Source organism: Brassica napus, chromosome C7 (genome assembly GCF_020379485.1).
Source record: "Brassica napus cultivar Da-Ae chromosome C7, Da-Ae, whole genome shotgun sequence".
Lineage (NCBI taxonomy): Eukaryota > Viridiplantae > Streptophyta > Magnoliopsida > Brassicales > Brassicaceae > Brassica > Brassica napus.
In genome coordinates, this window is record NC_063450.1 from 51,209,003 (window position 1) to 51,221,266 (window position 12,264).

General features: G+C 32.3%; 1 protein-coding gene across 1 annotated transcript; it reads left to right on the forward strand.

Moving 5' to 3' along the window:
• The first annotated feature begins 4,427 nt into the window (after positions 1-4,427).
• LOC106409572 (bark storage protein A-like) lies at positions 4,428-7,124 on the forward strand. Its single transcript, XM_013850182.3, has 5 exons — positions 4,428-4,708; positions 4,936-5,003; positions 5,098-5,253; positions 5,959-6,192; positions 6,653-7,124. Exons 1-5 carry the CDS (start codon positions 4,483-4,485, stop codon positions 7,013-7,015), a joined length of 1,047 nt encoding a protein of 348 aa, XP_013705636.1. The 5' UTR covers positions 4,428-4,482; the 3' UTR covers positions 7,016-7,124.
• Positions 7,125-12,264: the final 5,140 nt, after the last annotated feature.

Sequence of the window (12,264 nt, forward strand, 5' to 3'; positions counted from 1 at the left end):
CACCCATCAATCCCTGAAAGCCCTCAAGTATGCTATACCATCCTTGACCTGAATAAGGTTCTTTATCTTTCCAGGAACCATCTATAAAACACCAACGACCGACCCGCGGTTGACGATTCAAAACCTCAGTCTGTTGTGGTGCCTGCTTAGTCTTCATCACCTGAGCCTCAGCCCAAAGTGTTGATTCAGTTTCTGCAAGCGTAAGTATATCTCTTGGGTCAATATCCAAATTACTAAAGACCTTATTATACATTCCTTTCCAAATATATCATAATATCCACGCAAACTGATGATCTTCCATCTTCGGGAGTACCCTCCAGAAAAGATGATCCATATTTGTAAATAGAGAACTAGTGGGGAAGTAGACTGGGTTAGACGGTATCTTTGAACTAGCCCAAACTTGACGCGCAGGAGGGCACTCAAAAAACACATGGTTTATTGATTCCTCCTCAGCTCCACATCTAACACAACAAATATCTCCCTTCATTCCTCTTGCTTGCAAATTCTTCTTAACAGCTATACATCCGGATACCATTTGCCATAAAAAGTGCTTAATATTCGGAGGGCATCTCACCTCCCAGCAGAACGCTTTCAGAATATCCACTGTGAGACCATAAAACACTGGTGGTTTTGCCTTGTCCGGATAGACCCGTTCTAATTGATATCCTGATTTAACCGAATATTTCCCATTATTTGTGAAGTGCCATCCATTCCTATCCACCATCCGAGTCTTACTCAAGAGAATACTTTAAATAATTTGAGCATCCTGGGGATCCACCAAATCCCGAATTACTTGCGACTTCCAAGTTCGTGAAATTGGATCTATCAAAGAGTCCACTGTGAGGTCCTGATAAGTGTCATGTTGATTTTTGTTTGCTGGTCTCAGGCGAGTGGTTGTGTTGTATCCCTGAAATCTTTGGTTCAACCAGAGTCTCACCAAACCTCCCAAACCGGCCACCTAGGAGACACCAGCAATAGACGTTCAGTCCAAGGACTATATCTAGACAACCAGAAAGAGTTTGTCTATGAAACCAATTTTACAAGAAGAATAACTCATCAAGGAGTCATTGAGGCTTTGAATTTCAAGAAAAACTACACGGACCAGAAAGTTATGGATTTTACAAACTGGAGGTTCCCCACCCCATCCAGTAGCGAGTATCAGCCCTTAGGAGTGGATTTCAACCCAACCATGAAGTGTCCTTCTCCAGAACAAACCATGGGCTTCAAGAAAGATGTATTGGCTTTCCAGAAAGCCCGAAATCAGGAGAAATAGACACGGAAATCAGAAGTTATGATCCAATCTCCAAAACCGGACAAACCAGTTCTGCACTTACCTCAATTGGAAGCTAACCGGTTCAATCAGCTTCAAACCAGGCATTGGCGACCAGGAGATCATTTCAACCAATCAGGAGGTATTCTAGGTGTCCAGGAGGAGTTCTACATGTTCATACCATGCACCAGCAACCATTGGATCAGGAAGATTCTCATTTACTTTAACTTGTCTTATTTGGAGTCTTTGGCAATAACTCTCCAACAGATACTTTCTAAACAAGTTGTGCACGACTTCAGCACATATCAAGCCATCAAGAAGGTTCCCAGGAAGCTTAGTTATCCCCTCAAACCGTCCAGATACAAGAAGAACACCATCTACATTTATTTGGCCAAGATTTTCATCATTAAGCCTCCAACGGCTAGTTTTCAAGGAGCCATCAATTCCTTTGCTTCCAAGTTTATTATTTCGATTTTATTTCTTTCCTTATGTCATTTTATGACTGTTAGAGAGTCCCAGTAGTCGAGCCTATAAAGCTCAATTAGTTTGTCTTTGTAAAACACCCTTGAACTTTTATGAATGAAAATCAGTTTTTCTAGTTTTGTCAAAACTATTGTCTTAAGTCTTTTGAGTGTGTGAGAAACAACTCTGGAGCAACTTGACTTATCAAGGATCCCTTTCATAGATCTTTGTGGCGTCCATCATCCCATCTCCATCCATTAATCGATCTTGAGAGTGATACACATCCAGCAAAACCGGTTCCATCTTCATTCATCTTCCATCCATCGATCCTTGTTGAGAGTGATACACATCCAGCAACAAAGATCTCATCTCCATCAATCTATCCCTTTTCTATTTGTTTTTATTCATATTATCGTTTTGATTCATATTCATATTTTTTTTCTGTTCTCATCATAAAAACTCTATAACTCATAAAAATCAGTTCTCTTTGTTTTTAGGTTGAAGCCTCGGATCCATCATTCAATCAATTCGTGGGCTACCCGCCCCCCTGTGCCTACAACAGGTTGGGAGCCATGGATCACTCCATAAAGAGATAGAGGACCCTGTTCCCACCCTTTTGATTAGTCATTTGCTAACCAGAGATCTAGCAGATACAATACTCCTCCAACCATACGACAGGGAGTATGAACGGATCGGTTCTAGGGGTGAGGCATTCCTATAGTACCGTCCTTTAAAAACTCTAGCAAAAAGAGTTGAAGGCTTCTCTATCAGCCTCCACAATTGCTTTCCAAGCATAGCCGTATTGAAATCCGTTATGTCCTTAAAACCCAGACTTCCTTCGTCCTTATTTGTACATAATTTGTCCCATGACTTCCAGTGCATACCCCTTGTATGTCCCCCTGAGCTCCACCAAAATTCTGATACCGCACTCGTTAATTTCTTCACCGTTTCCTTTGGTAACCGATAAACCGACATCACATGGTTAGGCAAACCCGTGACTACTGATTTAATGATTACTTCCTTTCCACCTTTGGAAAAAAATTTAAACGTCCATCCATTCACCCTATTATTCAAACGGTCCTGGTCAAATCCAAAAACCTGTATCTTGGATCCTCCGAGACTCTCCGACAGACCCATATATGATTCTATCCCTCCTAAATTTTGTATCCCTAGGATGTCTCTCAACTCCTGTCTAGTGGACTCCTCAATCTTATGTCCAAATTGAATCGAAGATTTCTGAAAATTAATCAGTTGGTCCGAGACCAACTCATATTCCTTCAAGATCCTAAGGATAGTGTGACATTCTTCCTTCTGTGTCTTGCAGAAAAAAGACTATCGTCTGCGAACAACAGATAAGAAATCGAAGGGCAAGCTCTGGCAACCTTCATTCCCGTGAATTGATTACCCCTTTCAGCCTTCTTAATATTTGCAATCAAAGCCTCAGTACACATGATAAATAGATAAGGGATCCCCCTGCCGTAAACCTCTTTGAGGAACTATATGTCCACGCGGCTGCCCATTCAACAAAACATGATATTGAACCGATGATATACATTCCATAATTAATTTAACCCAATGCGGATCAAAACCCATCCTGAGAAGTAACACTTGAATAAAACCCCACTCCAGCCGATCATATGCTTTGCTCATATTCGTCTTGAACGCCATATATTTACTTTGGCAAGCTTTATTAGTCCGTAGTCCATGAAACATTTCCTGAGCGATAATAATATTATCCGAAATCAACCTTCCTGGCACAAGTGCTGATTGTGTCTCCGATGTTAACCGTGGGAGATATTAAACTAAAGTTTTAGTTTTGGAGATAGACATTTTTTATCATTAAATTCATTTAAAAACGGTTTACAATTTGCTGTTAATATATATTTGACGTTCATTAAAAATCTAGTACATTATCAATATAAAAATCTGTGATTGTGTAATAGAATAGATTTTCGATGTCAAAAAAAAAAGAAAAAAACCATTTGTGATTGTGTGACGACTATTTTATGTTTTTCCTTTCAACAAACTTTTTCTTTGGACATCATCAAGTGTCCTGTCCTAGTTTAATTAGTTTTGTGTATCAATCATATGCGTGTTGTATATGATTACATATATAACGCATAGTTCGTATGTTAATGTTAGCATATATTAATTGTACTTTTTTTTTTTTGACAGCAAACAATCACAGATTCATGTAAACTCTGTAAACCAAATTGGGAACTCTGCATCCATGTGTACAACGAAAGACGATTGTTGCCGGGCACTACGTGCTAAGCTATCCGCCTTTATGTTCGCCGTCCTGGGTACATGAACGATTTCTGAGTTGAGAAAGCTTCTTCTTAAAAACTTTTCAATTTTTAAAAAAAATGCATATATTAATATGACGGAATAATAAATTCTTAATATTTGTGATTATGTTTTAGATGAAGATTACTCCAACAAAAACAATATACGGCGTAACTGAAATAGAGGAAAAAAAAATATTTAAAACGTAATTACCCCACAATTCTGCCTTTCTATCCTTTCCTTTTTCCTCACCTATTTTTACTCTAATACACATATACTAATCACATACGTCTAAAAATCTTTCACCGGTTCTAGTCTCGCACATAATAGTTGAACATATATAAATGTCCACGATCGTAACGTGTGTAGTAGAATATTCATGTATTACAATAATAAAAGGAACCTAAGGAGAGATATGAGACTCATCACGATAAGCGTAAAAGAAAGGGTGAGAGAGAGAAGCTATGGGACACTTTTTGATTGGTCTGCTTGTGGTTGTTTTGTTTATTGGTAATGTTATTGAAGAAGCAAATGGTGAAATCTATCCAACAGTTTTGAGCAAGATAGAGTGGATGAACAAGAGAGGTCCTTATTTGGGGATTGTAGCTCCAAATAACTTTGAGCTTAATCCTCTTCTCGCTTCTCAAGCCTATGTTCCATATCCCTCTGTGCCTTTCATCGATTTCGCAGGTTTTTTTTTTGTAGGACACAAAGTCGATTATTTCTTGTATATGTTTTTGAACTGTTTATTATTATGATTGCTTGTACGTACGTAGCTAAGTGTTTTGTTTCCTTGCGTAAAAACTTCAAAATAGGATATCGTTAGGGTTCTTTTAACTACTAAGAGAGTTGTTTCGTGTGAATATCTATAATATACATATTTGTAGATACTGAACTGATGTAAATAAATCACGCAGGTAGAAGATTTCGATTTGGAAAAATATCCAACCAACGGGTGGTGATCGTGATGACGGGATTAGGAATGGTTCGTTCACTGATCAAATACAACTCTTTCCCCTTATATCTATCAAATAATTTTAATCTTTTCGATTAAATAATATATATGCATATATAAACAGGTTAATGCAGGAGTAGCAACACAATTACTAGTGAGCCTGTTTAGGCTGAAAGGAGTGTTGCATTATGGAATCGCTGGAAATGCAGATGTTAACCTTGAGATTGGTGACGTCACTATTCCTAAATATTGGGCACACTCTGGTCTTTGGAATTGGCAGGTATAGGGTTGTATCGAAAAGATAGTTCATACTTCATAGTTATTTTGATATATATGTTGGAACTCATATATCATATGCACATGCTTAATTACTAGAATCCATATATATAGTTCAACGATCTATATCTATGTCGTAGGAAAGACTGAAAAATCTATTGGACGCCTTTAATTTATTTGTTTACATAATATTAAATGTTTTGCGGTCATATATAGTTGTTAAGAGACTTATAAAAAAGTTATTATCGTGGGTTTGGTAATTTTTTTTGCACATGTTCAAAATCTGCTATGATATATATATGTACCAATAACAATTTTCTGCTTCTCAACTATAATCCATATATCAACGACTCATATCTATGTCGTAGGGAAGTCTCGTAAATCTATTGGACCAGCTGGTTTCAATACTACTTGTTGCCTTTAAGTTGTATGATTGCACAAATAATACATGTTGAAACTTGTGGTCTTAGCTGCTAAGAGTAGCAAAGCTTTTTATTACTATAGTTTATGATGGGTTGGGTTTTGTGCGTTAATTAGTATCGTTTTTTTTGTAAGTGTTAATTAGTATCATATCAAGTATCACAGCTACCACATGCATGTATATATGTTTTGTTTTTGAAAAAGTAGGTATCCCATGTTGAAAATTCCCTTGCATATATACAAGGGAATTTTCTAAATATACTTAATACATTTTCAAATTTGATTACAGAGGTATGGAGCTGGGATTGACGATGAACTAGCATTGGAAGCCCCTGGAGACTATACTCGTGATATTGGTTATCTCCAGTTTTCTAAGTACAGTAACGGAAGCGACAACGTTCTCAATCGAGTTTGGTACCAACCGGAAGAAATCTTTCCGGTCACCGGAACTCCTGAAGTCCGGGAACACATCTTCTGGGTTCCCGTTGATAAGTCTTACTTGAATTTTGCACGCCAACTCGAGGTTTGTTTTGCTGATAATTATTTTATTTTGAATCCAAGTTGCATTTAGTAAATTTATCTGAAGATATATATACAACACTGCACGTTAGTCAGTTAGCTGTTACCTAGATTAGACATAATTGACTACAAATTTAAATTTCAACCTTTCATGGACACTATACAATATCCTTCACTAATTAAACTATATTATTCAGAAAATAAAGATATCATAGGTCATAGGGTGACGTCCATCAAATGTAAGTACTACATGAGCATAGAATAAATAAAATCGAAAATGTACGTATAAGTGCTAAATATAGTATATTCCTTATATTTATTTATATTCTCTTTTCTTGGTCAAGTATTTGATATATTTCTATCAATCTAAAAATGCGTAAGTACAATAATTATATATAAATTTGTTATCATTAAATTATTGTGTCTTCTGTACGTGGATTGAATGAATATTCAACAAATAACAGGACACGAAGCTACCACAGTGCGTAAACACGACGTGCCTCCCTCGACCACCGAAGGTAACCATCGTTGACCGTGGGGTGAGTGCAAGTGTCTTCGTAGACAACGCCGCTTACCGGACTTTCCTCCGTTCTAAATTCAATGCCACCGCGGTAGAAATGGAAAGCACCGCCGTTGCTCTTATCTGCCACCAGCAAAGTATCCCTTTCGTTGTCATCCGTGCCCTATCCGATCTCGCCGGTGGCGGCTCCGACATGTCCAATGAGGCCGATATTTTCGGCAGTCTCGCCGCGCAAAACTCCGTGGATGTTCTCGTGAAGTTCGTTGGTTTGTTACCTCCACACGGAAGCAAAATTCAGTCAGAATAATAAGAGTGGGTGTATTTTAATAAAGAGCATGCATGTAACGTAAAAATAAGATGTATCTGTCTGTTTTTTTTTCAATAATAAGAGGTGTGCTTCGTTCATTGGTTTAAAACAATTAGAAGCTTTGTTTTATCTCTATATCGGGGTTTCAAAACAATTAGAAGCTTTGTTCATTAATTTTATTTTCTGTTTATTCGTTAATGTATATTTTTGTAAAAAAAAATTGAGGTTCTTTAGAATCGATACAAACCATATTTTGTCTTACGCAAAATAAGATTTGTCTTCTATTTTTAATGGCCTTGGTATTTGTTTTATATTTTCATGGTTTTTAAATGTAAGATTAGTTTTCTTGTGCTTCGTTATAGGCATACATTATATTTTGATAAACTGCATCCACGCAACTTTTTATGTTGCTATTATTATTTTTTGTCAGACTGGACCACAATTTCTTTTGCTAAACTGGACCACAATTTTTTCCTCATAAAGACCGTAATAAATCAATACTAGCCATGTCGCACACAAAAAAATCAATAATGTAGGCATTTGTGATTGTAACTATTTTATGTTTTGCTGGCAACACTTATTAGCTTGTCCTAATTTAATTGGTTTCGTGTATCAATCATATGATCGCATACATATAATTAAGTATATCGCATATGGCATCTAGTTTACGTTCCATGCATGTGTGTGTATATTAATTACATGAATAGTTTTACACACACAAAAGGCTATTCGGACTCGATGCGACTTATCTTCGTTTTTATTTTATTTTTAAGTTAATGTCAGCATAATAAACTGATTGTGCTTTAAGGGTTTTGTTTTTAATAACATACTAGTTTAAGATTCGCGCCTTGTAAGTTTTTTATAAACATTATATATATTATTTTTATGTATTGTAAATTTTTTTACATATTTATGAAATAATAAATATATATTGAATAATGAAAAAGCCAGTAACTATTACATATACAATTAAATTGGTGAGAACACATACATAAATTTCTTTAATCCAAACAATCACTTTTTTTTCTATTTTATATGGTATATATTTAAATTTAAATGACATTAACATATATATAGTGTATTCTTAATATTGATATATATTAAATGATGTTTTCTACTCATATAATTTTTTGATCATTTGTACATTTTTACATTAAATCATTGGTAACAAAATTTTCATTGTGGGATTAATATTTTAGTAATTTATATTTTTTAAAAACATTAAGGCTAAGTTTAAAATTTAAATATTAAGTTGTCAATATTTGCTCAAAGTTTTTACCAAAACATTTTTTGTTTAAAGAAAAGTTTGAAATTAAAATATTTATGTATTTTATATGGTAAATAGTTTAATTTAAACGATATTAATATATATATATATATATATATATATATATTACGCTTAATATTAATTAAATGAGGCTTTTTACTTATATGATTTTGTAATCATTTGTATCTTATCATAACAAAAAAATTTAAACTAAAAATCACAAAAATTGAATGTTAAACATTTAACAGTTTTAGTAATTTATAATCGTTTAAAAATCAAAATATAACATATACAGAAAAATCTAAATTTTATTATATGGTTAATGTAGTTGTTTAATTTATTTTATTAATTTAAAATTAAAAAAATATGATAGAGAATACACTAACTTATTATTCAAAATCATTAATTTTTATATATATATTTTAGCTACATTAGGTAATTCCGTAGTTTTTATTTAAGGAAAGATGGAAGACATTAATAATGAATTTATTGTTAGTTTAATAAAAAGCTTATTATATATTTAGATGGACCAATATATTTCTCTAAAGATTTTAAGGCTCATTCTGGTGATGACACATGACTACCTCAAATGTTATAATATTTTTCTTTTAATATATAGGAGATATCTATACAATTATTTATAAAGTGATTTAGCTTATTTGTCATGATTTCCATGATTTTAGGTAATTTTACTTATTTTTCATGTTTTAATTAGGTTTAAGCTGAGTCATTAATTTATTAATAGTTTTTAGTTGAGTCCATAATTTATTAATTTAAATAATATAACTATAAAATATGTAATTATATATATAATTATTTTGATTTTGATTATTTATCATGTTTTCCATGATTTTAGTCAATTTTGCTTATTTGTCATGTTTTTATTAGGTTTTAGCTTAGTCACTGATTTATTAATAATTTTTAGTTAAATCATTAATTTATTAATTTAAAAAAATATCCGTAATGAATTTATATATAATTGAAAACGAATTTTGATTTAATAATATTTAAATCTATATGTTATATTAAAAAAAATCTTATTTTCTTATTAGGTTTTAAGCTTTTATATAGGTCATTGATTTATTATTAGTTTTTAACTGAATATTTATTAATTTTCACAAACACCGTAGTGAATTCTATATATAATAAGTCACGAATTTTATTTTAATAATATTAAATTTATATGTTATATTAAATACTTAATTATAAACTAATATAATTAAATTGTGAAAATATATTTTAAAATTAAGAAATTCTTATATATATTGTGTTGCTATCTGAAAACAATATTTTTTTGTTATAAAGTTAAAAATTAAGATATAAAACAATTTATAATTAAATATTAGTCAAACAAAAATATTTATATAAAAATATTTTCTAAATATTTCTAATAGCTTCAGTTGGTGACCACTAGAAGAATGAAAAAAAACGAACAAAATAAAAAATAAGATTTCATTTGTGGAATTGAAAAAATAAAAAAAAATATGAATTTTTGTTCAATTTGTTCCTTATCAAAATTGCATAGGGAAATTTTCTCTTATAAATTCATTCTTCCATGGGGAATTTAGAAGAAAAAAGTGGGATCTACCTTTTAATAATTTGACTAAAATTTCAACATAACTGGTATAAATTTTAAGGAACAAAGAATTTAGCATAATTTTTTCCTTCAACATGTTCACCAATTAGAGTTTTATTATGCCGATTTTTGGATTAATAAGACATAAAATAATAAGTATTCGTAAGATGATTATGTCTGCATGTGTGGGTAAAACACCTATTATATATATATATAATACGGAATAATAAATAATACGTTATTATATTTGGAGGAAAAATTACTCCCACAAAATATTTGTTCTTTTTTTTGGTAATCTACTCCCACAAAAATATAGGGTGTAACATCAACAATAGTGGGGAATCGGCACACGTGCTAAATTTAAATTTGTAATTTGTAAAAGAGACATATTACGTTGAGCTGGCATTTTTGGTCATATTTTTATAAAATAGCCCCACCCTTCTCAAGTCGAATTCACTCTGTCCCGCTCCCATGCTCTTGTTTTTTTTCCACTGTTCAGTTCTCATGCAGTAAATATTTTCTATTAGTTCCCCAAAATTTAATGCCATAAGAACATGATTAATTGAGGGATTTAAGAGCTGGTTCTTAGTTTTTTTAGTTAAAAGTTAAGGGCGGTTTCTTATATTTTGCTAAGAACTTCACCCTAAGATCCCCTCCACTAATGATGCTCTAATAATTATTAAACTAATTATGATTTCTTCTAACTTTTGCCGACCCTTCTTATTTTCTTGTCACCTTCAAAATTTGAGTTATTATACTATATTGTTTGTCTAGTTGATCAAAAAGCATTTTTTGTTAAATTACAATCAATAAATTTAAATGTTTAAAATTATTTTATGCTTGATATGTTATATGCTGTAAAAAATTATATATATGCATGAACTATATATATACGTATTAGTCAAGAACAGTATAATTAATGATATGTTTGATTTAGATTCCAAAGTGATGTTAGGCTATGTGGGAAGCAAACCTTATGTTCGGATCTAATTGCAACAACAGCCTCATCTTTTGATATGTACCATGCTATCCTGTTGCTGTTAGTGATGTATTCCCTCATGGCCTCATCGCTAAGGTAGATGATTGACCTCATGGCTAAGGCAGATGAATAAAAGGGAGAAACAAAATTCTGTTTGTTAAGTTTTAATCAGAAGTGGTATAATGTATAATGTATTAATATCTGTTATTACTATCAATATGTGTTGGTAAATATAACGTTATTTATACATACAAAATAAATATTATTATTATAAATTTATTTAAACAATTATTATAATATCTATAAATATTTTTCTAAATCTGCCACAAAATATAGGGCCCCCAAAATATAACTGAATTATAGGAAACATTTACATTAAAAAGTTACTCTTGATTTTTTCTTATATCCTCCTGTCGAATGCAAAGAATCAAAAATAAAGAACGAAAAACTAAAGTTAGAGAGCGTTTCTCTTCCACATAATATAAGAGGAGAACAAAATTCCTCTCTATAATCCCAAAAAAACAAAAACCCAAAACTTTGTCTTTGATCACTCAGTCTTTACGCTCACCGGTTCTAGGCCCACCCATAGTGGTTGAGTCATATATCAATCTCCACGTTCGTAACGTGTGTTTTGGACTGTTAGTGTGTTACATTATCTCCACTAGGGGGCGGAGTTGTCGACAGAGTTCTTGTTTCATCTTAATACTTGCTAGGGTTATTATGGTTGTGAATTTTGCATTTTGAGTTGTTTTTCAAGTTTTTTTTATTGTTATAGGGTTAGAGTTGTGATGATGAACTGTGTATGCATTGTTCTCTACTTATGAAGGACTAAATTGTGTTAATAATGTGATTGATATAGTTCGTGGTGTCGTTTGCTGTGTCACTGAGACTTATTGTTTGTTTGTCTTTTTAATTTGTTTCTTGTACTGTTGAGAGTACATAAATTATATTAAAGTTGTTGAGAGTACCTTTTGTTTCTAGATATTTTTTCTCCAGTTTAGTTGTGTGTATTAAGTAATAATTTTTATTATCCTTATTATGTTTGTTATGTGTTTTTATTTTATTTTTAAACTTATTGCTCTTACCGAACCTTTAAAACAAATACATGAAGACTTGTATAAATAACTATAAAATGAGTGACAATTCTGAGTATTTGGGCTTTAATGAGTTTTAAACGAATTTATGCATTTCTCATAAGAAGACAATAGCATTGGCATGTTGACATTGGGCATGTAAGCTATTTTTATAAGACAAGAGTAGTGAGCAGATGGAGATGTTATTGTTGCTTTTGTGTCTATCGGGATTGTCTCTTGTATCTCTTGGTGTAGCTGTGTTTGTTTATCTTTTATTTGATGGGTAATATGTAAACAAAAATCATTGTTAGTAGTATTTATCAAAGTTCGTAATTTACTCTGTTTTTTTTTGTA

What these genes read in the sequence shown, in the direction of transcription:
- LOC106409572 (XM_013850182.3), top strand. Translation starts at nt 4,483, where the DNA reads ATGGGACACTTTTTGATTGGTCTGCTTGTGGTTGTTTTGTTTATTGGT. An exon ending in GCCTTTCATCGATTTCGCAG is followed by an intron (nt 4,709 to 4,935) that starts GTTTTTTTTTTG and finishes TAAATCACGCAG; the next exon opens with GTAGAAGATTTCGATTTGGA. An exon ending in ATTTTGCACGCCAACTCGAG is followed by an intron (nt 6,193 to 6,652) that starts GTTTGTTTTGCT and finishes AACAAATAACAG; the next exon opens with GACACGAAGCTACCACAGTG.